Source organism: Argiope bruennichi, chromosome 11 (genome assembly GCF_947563725.1).
Source record: "Argiope bruennichi chromosome 11, qqArgBrue1.1, whole genome shotgun sequence".
NCBI lineage: Eukaryota > Metazoa > Arthropoda > Arachnida > Araneae > Araneidae > Argiope > Argiope bruennichi.
Window position 1 is genome coordinate 48998320 of NC_079161.1, and position 25129 is coordinate 49023448.

At 31.2% G+C, this 25129-nt stretch overlaps 1 protein-coding gene across 3 annotated transcripts in view; it reads left to right on the plus strand.

Moving 5' to 3' along the window:
* LOC129957560 (cell adhesion molecule Dscam2-like) overlaps window positions 1-25129 on the plus strand; it is a 317574-nt gene that overhangs the window by 174527 nt on the left and 117918 nt on the right. For all 3 annotated transcript variants that reach the window (XM_056069919.1, XM_056069921.1, XM_056069920.1), the window contains exons 8-9: window positions 4476-4889; window positions 22472-22633. In XM_056069919.1, coding sequence (XP_055925894.1) covers window positions 4476-4889; window positions 22472-22633 — 576 coding nt within the window. The remainder of the gene's footprint in view (window positions 1-4475; window positions 4890-22471; window positions 22634-25129) is intronic.

Here is a 25129-nt window from a genome sequence, read left to right on the forward strand (position 1 = left end):
TATGTATAAAAAAAGAGTGATTTGCATTTTGTGGTGGAGTGAATTCAGATTAATTGTGAAATTTACAGGAGTAATATTTGCTCATCCTTTTGCGCAACACTCCTTAGTGAAGTCCAATCGTTGAAAAGTGCTAGTCTCCGAATCCTGCAACAAGCAGTGTGTAGTTTGCGATTTAATTTTTTTAAAAAACCAAGATGTCCAATGATTTAACTAATCTCCAATAATGGCTCTTAAGGAATAAAGAAGGATATACTGTTTCTCATAACATTAAGTTTGTAGAAGAACTTCTCTGCCACAAATATGAAGACATCACCCCAATTAATATGTAGTACCTAGAACACCAATTTCGCTATTTTTTTTTATTTCTTTTTTTAGTAAAACCGGGTGTTTCGGAAAAAAAAATATTTAGATAGAAATCACATATTGATTACATATGAATATTTTTCAATCTCACCTACATATTAATTTCTCATTTAACTAAAAAAATATTTTATGTACTTGTTTAACAAGTTTTTCAAATTGATTACCACAATAATTGCATTGATGTTGTTGGTTGTGAGCTGTACGTATTCATATTCAGATAATTTCATACAGCGCCATCTCACAAAATTTTGAAGTACCAGTAGTTCATTATCCCATGGGAACACGCAAGTACAAAAAAAAATTACTAGATGGCGCTATATGACATTGTCAGCATGAGAGTAGATAGAAAAAGGTACTAATAGTTACTTATAAAAACATGATCTTTTTTTTCTGCTGTAAAGATACCTTTGTAAATAAACTTAAAAAGAAAACCTTATCTAAATATAAAATTTGAAAAATATCGTTAGAGCCGCTTCCTAAATACATGAATTCGATCCATCCCAGGAAGGCATAATTTATTTACAAGAGGCGTGGACAAAGCACGTCCGCTCACAGCGAGAAATTAGTCAAGAGAAAACAGAAATAAATTATCCCTGGTCTTATATAACATGAGATATCGATAGAGAAAATATTTTTAACAGTGCTAATATACTATTAAGATTCTGATAGGGATTTCTGACACATGTCAGTCATAACCAAGGGAAACACAGGGATCTTTTAAAAAAGAATTTGTTTAGATCAGCAATTTTTATCCTTTCATTCGGATTGTGGGAACTGCTGACTAAAGCATATTACAAAGCTTCTCTTGAATTAATTATGTAGAAAAAGTGGAATGGGAATCAGGAAATAAGAGAATATTTTAAAATGTAGATAATGTGGGCTAATTTAAGATAAAGCTTTGGAAATTAATTCAATTGAAATTGGAGTTTAAACTATCATTATATATATATATATATATAAAGAATTGCTCGTTTATAATTAAAAGATTTTATTACAGAAGCAATCAACTATCTCCTATAAACAAGGTAAAATATGTTAACTGTTCAGCTTCGTGAACTAACATTATTGCGTATGGCATTAAATTGACCAATGATAATATATTTTAGGAATTATCCTTTATATGAGTAATGAAATTCCGATAATTTTTTGCTTGAATTTTTTCACTCCAGAGTTTCGCCATTTTTAATACAGTTAATTTTTCACCTAAAAGCTTTTAGCCGATTATCAAGTTGATGCATAAAAATAACGCTTTTATAAATAAATATCTCAAATGACAGGTCTATTATGAGCAAATAAAACAAAATATATTTTTGTTATTCATCAAAAATCAAAAATAAGAGTTGAAAATCTAAATTCAATACATTAATAAAAGTTCAGTGTGTGCCCTCTATAAATGCAAAAGATACCAAGGCAGTACAATAATTCATTCAGAACTTTTTTCTGCATGTCTGGTGTGAAGATTTCGAAGGCTATAGATATACGTGAATAACGTGACGGTTAATTTTTTTTCTTTAGCTGAACACGTATAGCTGTGTTGAAATTAAACTTTTCTTATTAACTAGGTTGGGATGTTTATTATTTTTTTATTAACTAGGTTGCAAGTTTATTACTTTTTTACTGACAAGGTTGCATGTTTTGTTTCCCGATATATTTCCCTAAAAATTGGGATAATCATTTATAAGACCCTCTATATTTTATAAAGTTAAACAAGATATAAATATTATAAACATTCGATAATTATCGGTTAAATTTTTATTTTGCCCAGATTTTCTCTGCTTTAAATATAGTATATTTTTTTTCTCGAAAAGCTTCAAATTGCTTCCCATCTCCGAGATTTCATCAACTTTAACCATGCCAAAATCTCATTAAGCTTCTTGTATCTAAATTGTTGCAAAATATGAAAAAAAAATTAATTAAAATGTCTGAAGACACACCATAAACAAAATTCCTTTTCCGAACTCCCAAAATCCGCCCTCATTTCGGGAGTGTGTTTAGACGAGCAGGTGTTTTGAAAAATAAACTTCTCTCTCTTAATTACTAGGTAGGAGTAAGTTTAAAAGAATGATTATGACATATAAAAACATTTTTGAAGAATTTATTATATAAGATTACAAGAACATGTATTCAGTGCGCTTCATTATTTTTACATTTTGCGGACTTGTTTCATAATATGAAAGAACAAAGTGTAAAAAGAGAGTTATGTAATCTTCTCGTAAAAAATACAGCGTTGTTTATCATGTATTACTTTTAAGGATTTCTTAGAAGTTTGGAGGAAAAACTATGGAAACAAGCAAAAATTTTACTTTTTGAAAACTGCACCAGAAAAATTAAAAATGTTTTTTATATCTGATATGTTAGGTACTTATTTAACACCTAACATATATACGATGTAGAACTTCAAATATTCACTTTTTTCTTTCTGAGCTTCAGTAGATTCACTCGTTTTTGGAATATTAGCTTATATATCTATTAATACCATTTTGATCCCTGACAGTTAAACTATAATTTCTTATTTAAACTTATCTATTAATTATCTTTAAAATACAATTTGTGACAAATGATTTTGTATACTAAGAAAAGCATAAGTATTATATTTTAATCAAAGCTGTAATGCAAAAATTTAGCTTTCTTATTAAATGAGGTTCTTTTATATAATAAGCTTTCTGAAAATTGAAATTCCGATGCTTTTAACTTGAAATTTGTAACAAACATATAGGTAAACTAAGAAAAACATCAGTACATAATGAGAATTGTAACAATTCAGTCAGTTTCATGCAGAGGATTGAGACAGTTCTTGTTTAATTGACCCTCCGAATACCGAAACTTTTAGATTTAATATGGAAATTGTGACAAATATGCATGTGCATATTGTGACAAATATGTAAGAACAGCTCCACTGCATGGTGTAAATTGTAACAATTCAGTCAGAATAATAGCACAAAGGCATGACCCAATATGTTCTTATTAAATTGGCTCTTCGTTTATTAAAGAATGTCTCCCTTATTTGCTAACTTTTATAAATGTAACGATGTATAATTGTAACAATTCATTCCGAGTGTGAATTAACCAATGTCCATGGTGCCAATATTCAATGTGCTACAACTATGGAAACTACTCATCTTTAGGTTCAGTTATAAAAAACGTGCATTAACCACCGTTCACGAAGTCATTTCATAATACATACAAATTGTAACCATTCAATCAGAATGTGAATTAGCTAATGTTCATGATCCCAAGATTCAATGTTCAAGTCTACAAATATGGAAACTACTTATCTTTAGGTACAGTTATAAAAAAACATGCATTAACCGCCATTCATGAAGTTATTTCCTAATACATACAAATTGTAATGATTCAATCCGAATGTGAATTAACTAATGTTCATGATCATAGATCCAATGCCCAAGTCTACAACTATGGAAACTACTCATATTTAGGTACAGTTATAAAAAAACATGCATTAACCACCATTCATGAAGTCATTTCCTAATACATACAAATTGTAACTATTCAATCGGAATGTGGATTAGCTAATGTTCATGCTCCCAAGATCCAATGTCCAAGTCTACAAATATGGAAACTACTCACCTTTAGGTACAGTTATAAAAAACGTGCATTAGCCACCATTCACGAAGTCATTTCCTAATACATACATATTGTAACCATTCAATCCGAATGTGAATTATCTAATGTTCATGATCCCAGAATGTGAATTAGCTAATGTTCATAATCCCAGAATGTGAATTAGCTAATGTTCATAATCCCAGAATGTGAATTAGCTAATGTTCATGATCCTAAGATCCAATATTCAAGTCTACAAATATGGAAACTGCTTGTCTTTAAGTAGAGTTATAAATAATGTGCATTGGCCACCGTTCATAAGTTCATTTCCTAATACATTGGCTTTTTCTAGTAAAGATTTGATACTTTACTGCTGTGTTAATTATAATATAAAGTTCTTATTGTGCCACTTATAAAGTCTATATCTATGAAAACTGCATAGTTCTTAGTTAATTAAAATTATAGTTCTTTAAAATTATAAAACTTTTTTCCTTGTTTCACCAGAGCATTAATTGCATGGAATTTAGATTAATCCACATATCTTCTTTCAGATGTACCACCATACCTGCTATCAGCATTTCCTGACACAACGGTACATTCAGGTGAAAAGGTCAGCCTGAAATGTGTGTCAGCAGGCAACTTTGCACCACGAGTTGTGTGGACACTCTACGACCAGGAACTAAGCACAGCACTGAATTCTCGAATCAGAATCGGCGATTTTGTCTCCAATCAAGGCCATGTTACGAGTTATCTCAACATAACAGACGCTCGTGTTGAAGACAGTGGTGTCTATCGCTGTGATATTAGCAATGATGTGGGAGCAGTGTGGCATGCTGCACGTTTGAATGTATATGGACCTCCATTTATAAGGCCATTTCCAAACATATCAGCTATTTCTGGGCAAGAGTTAGTGCTTAACTGCCCTGTTGGAGGCTATCCTATCAAAAGCATCACCTGGCAGAAAGGTAAATGATATATTGATATAAAATTGTTTAACCTAATTTTTTATATTAAATATCTATAACCTTTTTTCACAAGAACGATCCCTTAAAACACATGATGTTTTATCTTAATATCTAAATCAGTATTTTTACAGTCAAAATCCTACATTATGTTTAGTTTTGTAAGTACAGTAAAAATCACAGAAAAATATCACTCAAGATTTTATCACATTTTATACATATAACTGATAAAATCACTTAAAAGATGGTGAAAAAAAAAACGAATTTGCAAACAAAAGTAGGTTTAGCGTGTCTTCCTTGTGATATGGGCATCCCGGATTCAAGTCCTGGTTCGGGCATGGTTGTTCTTTACTTTGTGTTCTATCTGGGAGGTGTGTGAAAGAGCCCCGTATAAAGGGGTTGTACAAGCGAGTGTGTGAATGTCATCTTCATATGAGCATGAAGTCAGACTTCTGTCTTCGGGCAGTCAGGGGTCTTTAACCTCAGAAGCTATTTCACCCCTTTTTCCATTGTAACATGACATCATCATCATCATCAAACGTACCTTGTACGAATCGATCAAAATTACTCTTTTCAGTGTTATTATTTGCCCAATTAATAGCATCAAGTTCATAATAAATTACTTTTGGTGCATAATCATTATCATTCGGTATTGTCATCACATGATATTGTGAAATGATATCGAAAAATTCAAACCATTTGTTTCCTTTGAAATATACACATCTTCTTAACTGTACGCGCTTTTCTTAATTTTTACGCATATTCATTATTTCATATCTAGTTTATCTAATAACGGTACAGTCTGATACAGTTATTTGTACGTATTTAATTCCGAGGCCATCATGTGAGTAAAAAAACAGTGGGGGTGGTATCTTCGAAAAGTTTTCGCGAGCACCCTAGTAAAGTTATTATCCCCCTTTCTTTGCACAAAGTTTATGAACCTTGGTTAACACTATGAGCGCCACAAGTGCTCAGATTTTTATTTTGAAAATCATGCGTATGAGCTTTGTGCTTCATATGATGTAGTAAAAGAAATCGCATCTGCTTTGATAGCCCTTTTAACATATAATTTAAATTAAAATTTTGTTGAAAGTGTAATTATAGTAAAAAAAATCACATACCGATAAAGTGTAATTATAGTAAAAAAAAGTCGCATATCAATAAAGTGTGAGCATAATAATATAAAAAAATCAGATACCATTTTTTTTTTAATCTTTGGTTTTATTCCTTTAGGGTGAGAATATATAAAGGGGATTCTGTAAAATTATATATTCAGAATAAAAAACCCGGCAAAGTAAGCAAGATGAAATAATTGCATGCTATCGAATATGGGTGAAAAGTACTGTTTAGATTGTGGTGAAAGCTTATAAGCCAGTTAACTGCGTGTTCAAATCACGTCCGGGTCACCAATGTGGCGGACTTGCGATGCGCGAGGAGAGAATCTGGGATCTTGTGGGTTGCAGTCCAGTAACATGACCATGATACAAAAGCAATTGCTGGTGTAGCGTAGTTGTTAACTGACTTATAAGCTTTCACCACAAGATGTTAATCAGAAACTGTGTCATTGTAAATAATTTAACTCTGTTATATCAATATAATTTTAGACAATATTTGGTCTAGAATTTTAGGCAATTGAATTTAAGTTGTTAAAACATAACCAGAGGTTAATTTAGAATATATTAGTAACGAATATGTCGAGCTCATCTAGGAGAATAATGTAAACAAAGAAGAGTTACATAAGGAAAGGAAAGGTGGTTAACTTGATTCCAAAAGCGGGTTCTGTTCAATAGCAACAAAGCGGTATATTTAACCCAAAGGTAGCAAATTATTTAACCACTGAGAGCTTTATAAATATATTAAAATAATTAAACTTCAAAGGCAGTTTTGAAACTTTATATTATCAACAGCTGCTTATTATGTGATAAAAAATGTCTGTTTTAAATATATGCAATGAATTTGAACTACGGCATTTTTTTCAACTTCTTGTGCTTTCAGTTTTAAAATTAAATTCGGAATAATTAATTGTATACTGAAAAAAGTTTCTAAATCATTTTATTCCCTACCTCTATATTGTGCTGTTTCCGCTCATACATCTACATTGTCTAAGTCGCCAGATTTCTATTTGAAGAATATTGTTACGAATCTGTAACGCTGCTTCCCAGCATAGTTGGTTCCACCATCGGAAAGAATGTTTTACAGTCATCGGTATTGGACGGAGTCCGGTGTCGCATCGGAGGGTCCCGGAGCTTGGCGAAAAACTTGGCAACCATTTGGCGACTAGGCGACTTTGGCGCCAAAATAGATTATACCCGAACATCGAGAATTTTCCCGATCTGTCCAATAGGAACGAAGATACGCCTCGAACGTTCCTGCTTGGTTGAGAGGCGTCTAGCCCCGCCTCCTGAGACCTATAAAAGGAAGCGGCAGCAGCTGCTAGGGCAGAGTAGTCAGAATCGACAAGAAGAACTGGCCTTCCAGATATTAGAGGAGCAGCGACGGAGTCAAGTGAGTGCTGAACTAAGCTGTGTTCTACTGTCTTCAGTAGAGTCTGTTGTATGCTGCACGTCTCGGCTGAAGATAATCGTCTTCTGTGCTGTATAAAGTTGTCGTCTTTGTGTTGTCCTGTGTGTCTTCGTGTAAATAAATGTCGTTGCTTTATTTTATACTGCCGCCTGCTGATTGAGCATTCTTCACACCATACAACCCCCACTATCCAAACGAACCCCGGAAATTTCGTAACAATATTTATGGTAGAGTAAAATAGTGTCCCTTTGACTTTCATTTATTAAGTATGAATGAAGTATTATCTTGAAATTATCTTTTATAGGATCTATTACAATTCATCTAAAAGTTGTTAAACAGATGAAAAAACAAAATTAGGTTTATACAATACACTCTTCAGTATCCGGATAGCGAATATCCGGCCTAGTTTTCTTTTATCGTAAATAAATGAGAGAGTTAAATTGTTGAAGCAGTCATCCATTAAGGACTTTTTCAAAAATTAAAGTTTTGACTCTTATCTTAGGGTTACCTTTCCATATCTGTGTAATCATTTATCAGTGAAAAATAAAAGGGGTTTGAGTCAATTTTCTTAAGAATTGGGTAATATACGTAAATGTTTTGTTTATATTTCTTGTATTTAATTTCGGCATTATTTCTTCAATAAATTCTTGAAACGTGCAGTGCAGTATATAAACATATAAAAAACCAGTACAAAACCTTTTATTTTAACTTGACACATTACCGACAAGGATCTACTGGGCCGTGGTCGCGTTCACATTCTACTTGGCTTGAGATAAATAGAGTACTTAATAATAAGCATAAGGCAAATATCTATTATAATAGTGAGTTTTTGGCATAGAAAATTTGTCTTCTGGTATTGGTGGACAAAGAAATGAGTTCATAGAACACCGGTTTATCCGAATTTTTTCGTATTCGGCCACCCTTTCGGTACATTAGGCCGGATACTCGGGAATGTACTGTATATATATATTTTTAAATGAACGGAGGTGTTTGTTTTGCTAATTTATAATTTAGTTTAATAAGGAATTTTACTGATAAAAATTAATGATTATATTTAACTATCAGCCGCCTTTAGCACTAGATGGTACATCATACTTCAGGATTTTTAAATAATGAATAATACAAATTTTAATTAAATTATTTATGTATTTTATTCTTAATGGTTTCCTCTGTAAAATAGACTAAAATTTCATATAATGATCGACATTTTACACGTACTATTTTAGAAGCTTTACACATTTCTCTCAATAATGTTACGCATCTCTCTAATGTTAAACGTTCTCAAGTATTTGAGCTTTAACTTGAAATGGAAATGATTTTAACTTCACTTCCTTATTAAAAATATTTAAAAATAAAGAAGTCTTAAAAGTTTTTTTTCCTATTATTTAATTCCAAATTTAAACTTTTACTATAAATAAAACAAAATTTCAAATATTTTTCAAAACATATTTAAATAGAAATGTTTTCATCAAAATTAGCCATATTTTCATAATTTCACGTCAAGGTTGGAAAAAAAAAATTAGGATAAAATATTTGTAGCAAAAATAAACACGAATCCAGTTTCTCTACAATAGTTAAATATATTGTTCTAAAATAGGCTGAAAAGTAATTTAAAGCCAACAAAAATTACTAAATTATTTTAAAAGCTATATAAATTGTGCATTAATAAAATAGATATTAGTAAAAAGATAATTTTAATTTAATTTCAAGATATTTAGAAATTTATTTTTGCACTATATTTTCGAAAATTACTGGAAATAAACATTAAAATTTCATTTAATTTTTAATTAATTAAAATTTTGAGAATAGCATCATAAATTGCTAAGAAGTTCATACTTCCACTCACCAAAATACGTCTACACCAAACTTGATACTCTAGATCTAATGTCAACAAACATTCAAGTACAAATACAGATGTACACACTCAAATTAATGCTTATTTTTAGTATAGATAAATTTCACATCTAATAATGTACCTCATTAAATTATGTATCGTTTATATTGTAATATGGTACCGTTGGATTATTCCAAAGAAATAGGCCGATTTTTAAACCGAATTGGTTTATTTCTTTTTTGACACATAGGGACGATCACTACATTACACAACTTTACAAAGACTAACGTTTAAACATCAAACATTTTAAATTTAATAAGCAATTCCTTCCGGTGTTTCTTTTTCCCGCACACCTCCTCATTCCGTTCCACGCTTCTTTCTCCACGTTACCACTCGACACCAACTAAATTTAGTTTCTGTCGCTATCTCACCAAAGCGTATAGACTTTCAATACTTTACAAAATACTAAATATTTATTAATTTTATGCTTATTTGCACGTAAAAGTACTTCGCATAACGTTATTTATATTTACCTAATTTTCATTTCTTTAAAATATATATATATTCACATCAGAAAGATCAAATTGCTTAGGGATTATAAATAAATTTAATAAAACTCATTCTAAGACAAATACATTATTAGTCATGCAAGAAAAATCTTAATATAGAAAATAAGCACTATCAAATTAATGTCATGTGCGAGGTTTTGAAGTTTAACCCAAAATAAACAAAAAGTCAAACAAAATTATGAAATTAGTTACATCTGTACCATGAAATTTCTTAGTAATGGTAGTATCTTAAAAAGTGCATTAACCTGATTGAGTCTAATACTTGAAAAATATCAATGGTAGAGAGAGTTTAAAATTATTGTACTCAGACAGAAATAAGAGTATTGTGAAATATGTATTTCAAAATCACTTATGAGGAAAAATAATAATAGAAAAATGAATTGATTTGCATTTTTAGCAATGCAATTATTTCTATCTTTGAAGTCATTGATTTTAGAATGAATATTAAATATCTTATTTACTATTATCATTCATACATTATCGTATTTTAATATTTAATAAACATTTGCTCTTTTTTTAATCCTTATTTTTTAAGAAATGCTATAATGTATTATTTTTCGATAGTGATCAAAATGAATATCTTTAAGGATGAGAAAATTTCATGCTCTTTTATACAATAAATCTAAAAAAATTTTGCCATAATGCATTACATAGAAAATAGAAGTGTTCAATCCAGAACTCTTTCGCATATATAGTGACAAAGGTCGTATTTCTCTCTTCTTTCGGGGGCTGGTTGTTTCGGAACAGGAGGGTATTAGACCCGAGACCTGATTCCATCGAAGAACCGTTGTGTAAGTGTGTCTGATGCACGCTAAATCGGTCATGGCCAAACGTACTCCCAGTGGTGTGATGTGGAAGTTTGGAGAGGGGAGGGGTGCCAGATCCGGTGTAACCCTCATCATCTGACCGCGGTACAAAATTACGACGTCCGTCCTAAAATAGTCCTAGTGTTGCTTTAAAACGGGGCTTTAAAGTAACTAAACTAAACTCTCTCCTCCTCCCACATAAAAGTGTAAATTTTAATCAAGGCCACGAAAGCCATGATTTTTTACACGTATGTGAGTTGCATACTTTTTAGTATGGGAAGGAAAACGTCACTTGTGTATTAACTATTTGCCATAGGCAAACAATGATTATTAAAGATCGATTATATATGTTTTCATTATCTTACGCTATCATTAGCAATTAATCGCCGACCCAGCAAACAGAAAATCGAATATGAATTTTCGACGTATTTTTCCCAACTGAAACAAAACGCATTCCAAATTTAATTGATTTACGTTAGTGCAGTTTCGAATTAACGCATTTACATATCTGAGAAAATACGCAACGTCAAACAGACAAGACATTGCCAAATTCGAGTCCAAATTTCATATGGATCTGCAAATTAGATGCTAAACATGTATTCAAAATTTTATCCAGCTAGCTCTCTTTGCTTTGTAGTTATCATATTAAATTATATTCGGGCAATTGGATAGACATACTTCGTTTGAACGGATTTCGTTCAAAATTTCATAGAAATCTACGTATTTGATGTAAAGTCCATATATTAAATTTTCTTCTATTATCTTAAAGTGTGTGAGTTATCGTTTTCATTTGGCGATCATTTGGGGATTCATTTGGCGATTGCTCTGTATACTTTGAACATGAGAACGTGAAAATTGGATAATGGATAATAATGTAAATAAATAAATAAACAAATTAGAAGTTGAAACAATCTGTAAGCTTTATCGGGTGAAAAGTTCCAAAGGAATCACTTTTTTTTTCTTTCTAATATTTGTCCATAGCTTATTTCTTGCATCGTCATCCATTTTTAATTAGAAAAAGAAGAAGAAAAATGAATGAATTCCGTTTACAAAATGAAATAGAATTAACTAAAAAGTAAGCTATAGAGTTTCCAAAATAAAAATATGGAAATCAAGAATTAAGAATTTTATTAAAAAAATTCCAGAAAATTCCTATCTTAAAAAGCAATACATCGAATGATCGATCTAGTTTGATTTTATTCGTTGTGCTGTAAAAACTTGAAGAGTCAATTGTTACGTAGTGTTACGATTCTGTGACGCGGCTTTCCAGCATAGTTGATTCCATAGAAGGTCCCAGATCTTGGCGACCATTTGGCGACTAATTTGGCGACTTTGGCGTCAAAATAGATTATACCCGAAACATCTAATTTTCCCGAACCGTCCAGTAGGAACCGAGTTACGCCTCGAACGTTCCTGATTGGTTGAGAGGCTTCTAGCCCCGCCTCCTGAGACCTATAAAAGGAAGCACCCGCAGTTGCCGGGGTGTGGTGAATTGAATTGCGAACCAGTGGAGTCGAAGAGTAGTCGGAACCGACGGTAAAGGACTGGCCTTCCATAGATAAGCGGAGCAGCGACTGAGTGAAGCTAGTGCTGAACTAAGCTGTGTGCTACTGTCTGTAATAGAATCTTTTGTATGCTGCTGTTGTATGCTGCACGTCTCGGCTGAAGATAATCGTCTTCTGTGCTGTATATAGTTGTCGTCTTTGTGCTGTCCTGTGTGTCTTCGTGTAAATAAACGTCGTTGTTTTATTTTCTGCTGCCGCCTGGTGATTGAGCGTTCTTCACACCATATAACTCCCACTATCCAAACGAACCCGGAAATTTCATAACAGTAGGTTCACGTCACGCTTCAGAGTCTAATGTATTCAAATTAGGCTTCAGACTCTATATTTCAATAATACGTATTGTTATTTAAAATGCTTCGAAATGTGAAATATCAAAAATTAAATATGTTTGAAATCAACTTGTCTTTTCAACTGTATATTGCTATTGCATGCCATATACCAATAAATCAAATTAGCTAATTGTGCAAAACTAACCTTAAATTTTCGTAGATAATCTTCGTAATCGACCCTGTTTCTACACTATCTATAGCTTACGATGGTTTCCTAAAAAAAATTCGAAATTGATTGATTTTGCACCTATCTCTAAAAACACAAATCATTAGATAATCATTTTGCATCCTGTATATTTCTATGTATTTATTGCTGTTCGTACTATGTTAATTTTCCTTTAGACCCACTTGCCTAAATTAACATAAAATGCATATAATTTTTTCTCACAAAATTTTGTTATTCCTTATTTTATTTACACTAATGTAAACATTTGACTACCTATTCGTTTTTAATAATCTCCGACATTTTTGAAAAATAAAACAAAGAACAATTATTTGAAATAAATATTTAAAAAAAGCTAGTCGCATTCTCAAAGATAATTAAATTTGGTAATCTGAAATGTTTTTCAGGAAACAAATTTCTGTTACAGAGTATTGAATTTATTTATTTTTTTAATAACGAAAAAATTAGTTCGAAGTAAAATTCTCCGAGCAAAAATGTTAGATTCCTTACAGCAAGAAAATCTCGGCACCATTAATGAAAATTTTGAAACCAGGCACCGTAAACACGAAACTGAAGCTCTAATTTTGAAATCCTTTATTGAAATAAGTAATTGGATCTGGTGTTTTTTCTCTGTATGTTGCGCATTTAATTTGTAAATTAAATTTCTCAATTCGCAAGATATTTTAGATACCTTTGAATTCCTGACACTAATTTAATTGAAAATTCGTCAATTTAATGCTACTAGAAATTGAAAATTCTCCATATTGAAAAAAATAAATAATTGTATAACATAAAATAAAAGAATAAAAGAAAATAAAAACAATTCTTAAAAACATTCTTCATTTACTTTTTTCTTTTGGAAAAACTAAACAAATGAAATCTTATTTGAATCATTTTCCTTTTTAATTTATAATTTTCAACTTATTATTATAAATATTAAAAATTCATAAAATTATTTTTTTCTTAATTTATCAACTGTGGCATCCAAAGTGTGAAAACAAAATTTAAATAAATTACTCGAATAATACAGAAATAAATTGTAAAATTATTGAAATTATAAATTTTCACCAGAAATATAGATATGTACAATATTTCAAAATTCTAGTGCATACGAAAGTGACAAAGAAATAGATTACAAATTTTCACTTTTTGTAAGGGTAATGAAAATTAAGTTAAATAAAAATGCAAAAAATAAGTGAATTTAATCTTTCAGATTATAAAAAAATACCATTCATATAAGTTTTGAAAATAAGCAGATACTGTTTTTACAACAAATAGGTAAAAATTTTATAGTAATAAGAATTTATGAATGAATGGTATTTTTAATGTTAGTTTACTTTTAATAATATCATTTAATTGGTACTTTTCCTTGGATGTTATTTAGTCTGTTACTACAGAAAACTAAAATGATTGCTTTTCCTAACCAAAAAATTTTATTTAGCTTGAGATGTTGAGTGTTTTAAAATGTGCAATTTTTATTATCGAATTTTTTAATCACTGAATTGTATCCTTCAGTTTTATTTTTTATAAATTATCGTAATATTTAGGAAAATAAACTATATTACTATTTTCAGTACTAATTATTAATTATTCGATTAATAAAGATAAACTAAGATCCCATGTCCGCTATGCCAATAAATATCAAATTGAGGGGAAATCTGAATTTAGGGTATCACAAATTAAAGTAATTAAGAATTACATTCTAAAATGTAGAAAAACTATGTTAAGAAAACACCTTTATTTTTAATTTACAAATAAAAAACGTGTTTTTTAAAATTTTGGATGAAAATACGTATGATCGCAAGTATTTACAAAATCTATGGCAAATGCATTTAATGAGGACTTTATTTCAATAAGATAATTAATATTTCTGTAACATGATTTCGCTTTAAGACGTCGAACTACACGACACACAGTTTTCATTTAACGCAAAAATAACTAAAAAAGAAAAAAAAATGAAAATCGTACAGAAATAAGTAGTTGATTTCATAGGAGGCTTTTCCATAAGAACTATAGAGCTTCAGTATCTCCTAAAATTATTATTATTTTTTTTTGATGTTCCATTTTTTGTGTCGAAGTTGCTTACTTTACATTATTAATTTTCTCTAGTTTTTTGCCTAATCGATTTTCCACTCTTACATTTCTCCTCGTTTTTTAAAACTATTTTGCTTGTTTCTACATTGCGAGAATACGATGACTATCAAATACAGGGGAAAAGCAATAGAAACACACACACACACACAAAAAAAAAGGGGGGAAGAAATGCAAATCAGGGCTGGTTCGCAAGTATCTCGTGGAAGCGTACAGAACTGATTGACTGATTTTGGGCGAAAGCAATCCTTTTAGTTCTGAGGAGTTTAAACTTCATACAGACAAGCCGTCTCCTTGGAAACAAATAAACTAATTATTTCTTGTTTACACTCCTTTCAAAAATTTACCCTCGTTCTCTCAAATTTCTCCTTCCTCGCATTGGTTAAGTTTTGGTTTCAATTATCGCTATTTAGTCTGAAATACATTTGGTTTATGGATATTCATTTTCTTTTGTGAGTTTTGCTAATCTTCGAAAAAAAATTGTTCAAGGGTATTGTTTTTATAATATTATTCAAATGAGCATTTTTAAAAGGAGTAATTATTTATTATATGTAAAAAATGAATTTTACAGAGCATTGACTATAATTCCATTTGATGACCATTTTTGGAATAGCATTATAGAATGGCGTAAACAAAGAAAAATGTCTGTGGGTTGGGGATGGAGGATGCTTTTATCAGTTAAATCCTTATTCCATTATTTACATACTTTTTATTGATCAAATTGCTAGGGATTTGTATCATATGCTAGTTATTTATTAGTTTTGAAATACAATAAATTTAATATTTAATTGGGAAATTAAAAATCTTAGGCTATTTAAAACTTTTAATTACTTAACCTTCTTTAAAACTGAATCGTTTGAAAAACATTTCTTGCAGTACTGCTGATTTCTGAGTTGTTTTTGTTTCTGATGGTACTTGTCATAGCCAAGCCCGTTGACCATTAGCGAATTTAAGCCGAGATTTTGTGCGTCTCTTGTTTTTCAATAGCGCCATCTAGGGCCAAGAGTACGTCTTAGCTACTCACGCGTCACAACCCTTTTTACGGGACTGGCTTCATTCATGTATTTCCTTCATTCAACCAGAGATCGTAATTTAGACCTTAACCAGAGAACGATGCCTTTGATACAGTTCCTCCAGTGGTACTCTCGACATGGAGGACTTTGTAACCCCGATAGATTTATGCGTGCGCCAACCACCACACACAAAGAGAGTCTTCGGCCGGCGGGTTCGAAATCACAGCCCAAGTGTAGCGGATCTAACGCCCTACCAATCAGGCTATCCCGGCTTTATGATTTCTGAGTTGATGAGGTGACGCTGGTTGATTAATTGGAATTAGTAGGAAATTGAAACATTTAGTGTATTGCTGTAAAACTGATGTACAATATGTTAATCAAAACTGAAGAAGTTATTAGTTACATCCTTGGTAATGTATATAAAGCTTAAAGAATATGATTGTAAACTGAAAAGATCTTGTATAACATTAATTTATTTTGTTTTTATATAGAGTTTGAGACTAATTGATCATACTTTGTCAAAAATTTCTGAAAATTTTTGAATTATTCTCAAATGTAAATGAAGTTTGAATGTAATGAAGCGAAGTTTATCTTGTGATTGACTTGTTAAAATTCGCTTCATCTTGATCAAGTGCACCATCTAATGCATAGGTGTATTTCTTGATTCTAGATATAAAAAACTTCCAGATATTTATAGAAGGTCAAATCTCAGGAGCCCCGTTATAAAATGGCATACATTCGTTAGCCTTTCTTGATGCCAGATTTTTTGTGAAATTACCACATCGCATCTCTTCCACAACGAACTTATTCTCCTGATCTTGCTTAAAATGATAGTCATCCCAGATATAGAATTTCTTTAAAGGTTGACGATTCTCAAGTTCCGAAGAAGTGCAATGACGAAAACACAAGAGAATATAGCACAAAAGGTAGCTAATTATCTGGATTTACATTTTTTTATGAACTATTACAAAAATGCGAAGCTACGAAATGTTACTTCGAAGAAGACTTTATGTTCTATGCCTATGCATTTTTTGTTTCTGGGATGTGCGTTTTTCATGTTCTGTGTTTATGCAGAATCAATGAAGTTCAGGAATGTTTTGAAAACATGGATTTTCTTTCTCTGATAAAAAGTTAAATTTAAATCTTAATTTTTGATCCATGCATTAACCCATCTACAACTGTAAGAAGAAAAAATAGTGGCATATTTACCAGCGCATAACAAAACTTGAATGACATCGAAGATAAAAGCAAGCAATCTAAAGCAGTCGATTATTACATAAAATACAGAACAGAATCCGACATAATGCTAAAATAAGATTAAATACGAAATATTTGATTTAGTTAAAAAAAAAAATCCCAAAGCGTTCAGTGACGAACAAGGAACATGTCGTACTGATACATGAGGCTTTTGGCTAAAATTGTTGCAAAGAATTAACTGATTTAATATAATGTAAAAATATAATCAGTGACGACATATCAGCCCGAAAATAAGCAGCTCCAAAAAATTGTTTTCGAATGAATGCAATAAAAAAAGAATAATTTTGATTAAATTTGAGTATAGACCGTATCAATTTCTACTTTCAATAATTTGATTGTAAATTGTCTATTTGCAATAATTTAATTGTAATCTATTAGCAATAATTTGATTGTATTGATTTATCCTTTTACAAACGATGGCTTTTAGGAGAGAAAAGGAATACGTTTTAAAATTTTTCCACCGAGGTTTTAAGAAACCGAAATTAGAAGTAAGAATTTGTTGAATAAGAAAAAGCGAAGAATAACTAATCTACAGAATGTAGACACGTTTTAAGTAGAAAAGGCAAAAAATAACGGTTGGTGCGTGTGTATTGGTTTACTGACAATCATTTCTTTGAAATATTTCAATCGAGATGTGACATAGAAATGAATATTCAACGATGAGGCCTCCTAAAACCAAAAACAAAAAAACAAAAAAAAAATGAGTTTCACAATATTGCAAATATGGTTCAATAATGTGTACATTCCAAATTGTTTTTCCAATTATTTGTTCTTACTAAATATGTCTTCATAAAATTATATACATTTTTTTTTCAATCAAAAAAGTGTTTTGGTTGCAAATTATTGCGTCTTTCTTCCATTCGTTTCTGCATTCAAGCCTGTCACACATGTACCTGCCACCCTTGTTGGCATCTATTTTAAAAAAAATGGGCAAATTCTAAAAGACGCTGAACAGCGCCATCTAGAGAAGAGAAATTCCTAATCAAACAATTCTTTGTATGTTAGAATACAAAAACGTTAATTAGTTTACATTTATGGGAATTCAAATATGAGTTTGATAAGTATTGATGCAAATAATAATAATCAATAATTAATCTAAATGTCAGTGATAATTTCAAACTTATTTTTATTCTAAAATTCATTCTAATTTAAATTTTTAGTTAAAATGCTTTAAATCAAGATTTCTTCATTAGAATTTTTAATACATTGAATAATGTAATGCGGCAATAGTCCATTAATATTGACAGATGAATAAAATAAGCCAAATGTCTTATTATTTTACAATATTTTTTGTGTAATATTCTTAATTAATATTTAATAAAAGAAGGACTGTTCATTACTAATTTATGAAACCTTCACTTGCTTTCAAATATAATTACTCGGAATTGAATTTAATTCCTTAGAGGAAATAATTCATGCTTTAAAAGCAACTTAGAAGAATATTAATGCGAAAAAAATCAATTTGGGTTTCTTTGAAACATAATAATATATAGTTTTAAATTATTTATTTATGCTTTATTCAAATACTCATTACGAAATTCAGTTGAAATAACAGGATTTCTATTCGCAATACTGGTGAATTTAATTAAATTGAATGATCTTTTCCCGGGAATTTTAATTAACCAAATGTTACAATTTACTGAATCTAATCTAACAATTCTTGAGGCTAAATAATCAATAATGTTTAAAAATTTATTTACAATGGAAAATATTCCATTGGGACTCCGAATATACATTAATAAATATTTTGACAATACTACTTTATTGTTGAGTCTCTAAACAAAATATTATTGATTGAAGAATTTTAAAATTTATGTAATAACAATGAAGAAATTCGTTAACATTTTATTTCATTTTCTTTATTTACTCCTTTTCATCCACTTCAATACCCAAAGGAACAAAATTTTAAATGACGCTATAAACTATTCTTTAAACTAATAAACTATTCCACGAAATAAATAAGCTATTCCCTAAACGAATAAACTATTCTTCCCACAGCCAGTCCTTTCTCGGAACTTCAATTTCAGACTCCGTACTTTAATTGAGGAAATAGTGTAAAATTTTAATTAACCCGATCTTGAAGGCCTTGCATTGAATTTCTCTTTCGTCTTTTGAGGTTCTCCATTAAGCTGTTACAAGCAATAAATTAACTTAAGCCTCTTTCCCGGGGGCCTCGGAGACTCGGAGTTTAAGCTGATTAGAAGTGGCATAATTAAAGGGTTGGAATGCGTGGCTCAGGAGTCTCGCTTCATTGACGTCGAAGGCGCTAATGGAAGGAAGTCGATGACTCATCTTTTAAGAGATTAGAATGCTGCTCTAGCTGAACTTGTGTTCAGTTTCAGCATTTTCTAAAAAAAGTTCAATTCCAATAGACGAGGATTAAGAACGAGATGGAGGGGGAGAATATTAAGCCAATGGTAATGAAAGGTTGGATCAAATCTAAAATATTGGAGATTAACCCTTGGTTAAAAATAATGATTCGCTATAGAATTATCTATTAATCACTCTAAAACAGCACACAAAGAAACATTTTAAAACTTTCATGAAGATCTTAAAAGGGTTTCGGAATGATTCGTTTTTTATGACCAAATATTTTCGTTCAATTCTTCAATCACAAGTTAACTGCATATTTAATATAGTTTAATTAGCTCAATATTCCTGTTTCTGAAGTCAGACAGGGATTATTTTTGACACAATTTTCCGTTTTCAGTTTGGTAGGATAACAAAATGACTTCTAAGACAATAATCTTCTCTTCAAACATTCAGATAAGTGGGAGAAGGCTTTATTTTATTTAAATTGTATGAGGCCTTTAAAAACAAAAAGTTATTCATAGCGTCATATACATAATCAGCATCCCTACGTTTCCGGATCCGAGATTCTGCCACTATAAATCTTTTGTTGTTGAGTTGCGATTTATGTGACTTTACAAGCCTACTGACAGTAATCTGTCAGCGATTTAAACCAAGTGAGCGTCTCTTGTTTTTTCAGCAGCTACAACCAGGACCAAGAGTACGACTTAGCTACTTCATGTTTCACATTCGCTTGCATAACCATTTCATACTGGGGGGGGGGGGGCGGCATATTCACACCCCTCACATACAGAACACAGAAGAAGAACAGCCATACTCGAAACCGGGCCGTCCTGATCACGGATAAGATGTGCTAATCCTATGCCAGGACGCTGGCCTACACTTCTGTTCTTTTCATGAATCATAAATTGATTGAATTAGTTTGTTTGTTTTAAGATCTGATTTCCATTATTTAAAATGGTTTGAAATCATATATTTGAAATTCGAGAAAAGGATTTATTTTTCTAAAACAATAAAAATTTTCACGTATAATCTAAAAAAATGATTTTTAGCTCTTTACGTACTGAAGTCGATATACTTTACACAAATTGTATTCCCACAATCCACATAGTAATTCATTTCAGTAGATCAAAACCAGTTCAGTTTCACAGCCCGCTCAACAGCTAGTGTCTACTTTTCACACAATAGTTTAATTTCACGATCCCTACAATAGCGTGTTGCATAGGTTTTACAATAACTTGCTCCACCGTCCATAAGGTCTTAAGAAATTGGTTAGTCAACGAAACAATAAAATTAATATTCCAAACATCATCTATGGCAGGAATTTTTAACTAAACACTCGCTGATCATGAGCCAGTCTATGAAAACATAGTTCCATCTTCCCTTTTTAACTTGGCATCCATTAAATGGAGGTAGACTCATTATGTTAAAGAGGAACTTGGAATTTTTACCATTAAATGCGGAATATAAGACTGATGCAGATGATATAAAAGAAGATGAAGCATTTAAAAATTGCTTTCTATCCTATAATATCAGATCTGAACTGCATTTTCGTGTGCTTTTATGAATAATAAATGAAAATCTGTTATTGTGTAGATGATATACATTAACTTCTCTCGTTTCTCTGGTGTTTAATTCCTTTAGTGAGCTTTAAAAAGATTAAAGGTACATGATGTATCATAGTGAATATGACTAAACAGGAAACAATATATAAAATAAACACTACCTTAGTAAAATAAATAAAATTTTGTGTTGACTCCGGATTTTGTATTGACTAAGACATTATGTTGTTGAAAACCCTTTTCAAAATATTTTTTTTTACATCTTAATGAGAATCCAGCAATCAGGTTTTCCTTAAAATAATACTTAGCGAAATATAAATTGACACCTTTTTGTTTAGTACCATAAATCAAATAATTAAATTAAAGTTATCGGCAGGACAATTAAACTTCCCTATATCAACCAACTCAATGGAGAAGTAAAATTTTAATGCTTTTGAGGTACAACTTTTTCTAAACATCATGGTGAGAGAACAATTCATCAGATACAAAATGTATACCATGCTTGTAAAAACCACAATTGTCAATGACAACTTAATATGACATTACGTCTAAAACTATGAGTTGTCATACCGCTAATTAATGATGCAGTACACTTGGTACAGAAGAGGTTACATGAAATAATGCTTGTTATTGGAAGAGGGTTTTTTTTCTACACCTTAACTTGATAATAAGCACAAAACCTCAGGGCGGGAAAACAATTCTTAATGGATACAAAATCTATACCATGCTTATAAAACCATCATTGTCAATGGAAATCTAATATGACCTTACTCCTAAAGCTATGAATGGTCATACCACTAATTAATGATGCAATATCCGTCGTACAGAAAAGGTTACATGAAATATTGTTTGTTATTGGAAGAGGGATTTTTTTTTCTACACCTGAACTTGATAATAAGCACAAAGCCTCATGGCGAGGAAACAATTCTTCGGACACAAAATGTATACCGTGCTTATAAAAACCACCACTGTCAATGCAACTTAACATGGCATTACGACTAAAACTATGAGCTATCATACCACTAATTAATGGTATAATATCCGTGGTACAGAAGGAATTACATGAATTATTTCTTGCTATTCGAAGAGGTTTTTTTTCTACACCCTAATATGACCTTACGCCTAAAACTATGAGCGGTCATATCACTAATTAATGATGTAATGTCTGTGTTACAGGAGATATTACATGAAGTATTGTTTGTTATTTGAAGGAGGTTTTTGTACACATTAAGGTAATAATAAGTACAAAGTCATTGGTTGCAATATTGATAATTAATGATCATAATTAACATCACTGGCTACAAAAAGAGAGGTATGAGGCAATATTTGTTTAATATGAAGAAGTTTATTGTACAAGATATATTTTTAAGCAATTTCTCTTTAATCAAATCCAATAGCATTATCAAACACTGAGTATCTTTCTACGTCTTATTAGTATTAGTTCAGATTGACAATAGTCTTGCTACAGATCTTAGAGAAGCAAAAATAAAAACATTATTGTTTTATCAAGAATATTTTCAAATTATATCAAGGTTTTAAACTGAATTCCATATTCTATTGCAGGTGGTATAATTCTTCCCTTGGATCACAGGCATAAAATAAGCAGTACTGGTTACTTGACGTTACAAGATGTTCAAAAGGCTGCAGACGAAGGGGAATATACCTGCATAGCGAAGAATCCTGATGGACTAACCGCATCTGGTTCAACATATGTTTCAGTAGTCGGTATGCTATATTAAATTTATATGCATTTATTTTTTTCTTTAGAAGATCTATTAACTTAAAATGTTATAATTGTTGGTAAATTATTGCAATTTATCAGACAGAAAGTTTATTTTGGATTATTAAAATATAGGTACATAAAAACGTATTTGATTCCCGCATTCTTTGACTATTTTATGTCAGTGAAAAATAAGTGAAGTACCTTGTACTAACCCTAGACAATAAATTCACTTTTAAAAGCCATGTCAGCAATAGTAAAAAGAAATTCTGGGATAAAGTTAATCTCATTATCCCATTCACTGGCGTATATCCCTCCCTTTCACTAAAGAATAAAATGTTATTACAAACAAATTTCAAGATCTGTCCTCACAGAAATTCACAGGCATATATCTTATGTTGCACAAATTTGAGGAAACGCTGCTAAAACAAACGAAAACAAAATTGAAGTCTGACAAAATAAAATACTTCGCATCCTTATCAATGCTCCCTGGTTTATCCGGAATGATATTTTGCTTAGAGATCTTAAACTCCAAAACTCGATGATTTCATCAAAGAACTTTCAAGAAAATTTTTTAATCCACTCAAAACTCATGAAAATCCCCCAGTCAAGGAACAAATGAACTAAGTCCACTTTAATGGAAAATGCGCCTTTCCTCACTCTATTACTAAATGAACTTTGCCACTTCCATAGCTTCTAATAAAAATTAAATTGCACCTAAAGAATTGCTTCAATTTACCCTTTAAGAGCATATAACAATCCTTCGACTCAACTTGCACACCAACGTTACATTGCTACTGTTTTTCCCTGTGCTACAAATTACTTAAAACTGAGCAGAAGTGTCTAGGCACTAAGGCTCTTCAGATATCTAATTCAAAAATTTATGATCTTGATATTTTCTATCGATGAATTTATTTCATTTCCAAAAGTAAATTTTAAATTATTGGTAGCATTAATACTGCTTGCTTTCTCGCTATTTCGAAAAGACCAAAATAAATATATTTTATATTTGTACTCTTTTTTTCTCTTTTTTGATTAATCTAATGTTTGTAAAAGTAATAGGGAAATAGACTTGGGCATAAAACCTTTCTTAATAAAAAAATGTATCAGCAGCATTGATAAATATGCAATTATGATGTTTACAACAATTAATTTCAATGGATTGATTTCAGTTTTGTATAACATACTAAAAATCTCATATGAGCACTCGGGACAAAAGCCTCTCATTGTAAATAAAAACAGTAACTATGATCTCAATGAAATAAACTATGCATTACTTTTTGTGTTTGAATATTTCCCAGTTTGAATCAACTTTTGATATACATTTGCCCTGTATCACTTCCACTTGAAATTTAATTCCACTATCAATTGAGAATTGAATCAAGCTTCTAAGCCTTGGATTACTTTCTTTAAAACACATGTGCTTTAAAAAAATTTTTTTTCTTAGTCTTTTTAAGTGATAAAGTAAAAATTATACATATATATGTTTTGGTTCATGTGATTTTTCGTTTTTTACTACTAATAATTAATCAATTACCAGATTTATCAAATTCACCATTTATTACTTAAAATTAACGGTTATTAATTATAACCACTGTAACGTTCCCCGTTTCCCTCACCTGATAATTGGAGTTCCAACCAGATTTAATGTCACCTGTGTACCCTGCACATTGTTGAGTGCATCGAGAGTGGCAGATGGGGGATCCTCTTCGCCATGAGAATCATTGTGTCTGGTAGTTGTATCCAGATGAAGAACTCCAGATGTGCGTTTCATCGTTTCAAAGATATCCATCAATTGTTCAAGGAAGAAGAACGTCAAATAATCCGAATGTTAAACTTTTTTGAAATTATGAAGGAACAATAATTAACATGTGTTTGGGAAGGGTCAGCTACAGAGATAAATCATTAATAGACATTCCCACGATCGACTGGATCGACAGCTATTGAGTGATATGGAGCTCAAGTGCACCAATGAGAAAATGAGAGGTAGATATTTGACGGAAATAAAATGCTGCATTTTTTGAAAAGGGAAAAGAAGAGCAGTGAGAACCGTTTTAAGGAGAAGTCAGAGAGATGTGAGTGTTGGAATGTGTTCCTGTTTTGTGAGAAGGTCCGTGCGAGTAGCGTTTCTGTGTTAAGATATATCTGATAAAGATCAGTGGATTTCTGGAGCTATCACTGGAGTAGACGTTTGAGCTAGCAGCGTGTGTGTGTGTGTGTGTGTGTGTGTGTGTGTGTGTGTGTGTGTGTGTGTGTGTGTGTGTGTGTGTGTGTGTGTGTGTGTGTGTGTGTGTGTGTGTGTGTGTGTGTGTGTGTGTGTGTGTGTGTGTGTGTGTGTGTGTGTGTGTGTGTGTGTGTGTGTGTGTGTGTGTGTGTGTGTGTGTGTGTGTGTGTGTGTGTGTGTGTGTGTGTGTGTGTGTGTGTTTATTCTCCGAATTGCTCCAGGAACTATTTCGTGATTAAACTTTCAACTGAGATTTTTCAACTTTAACTTCAGATGA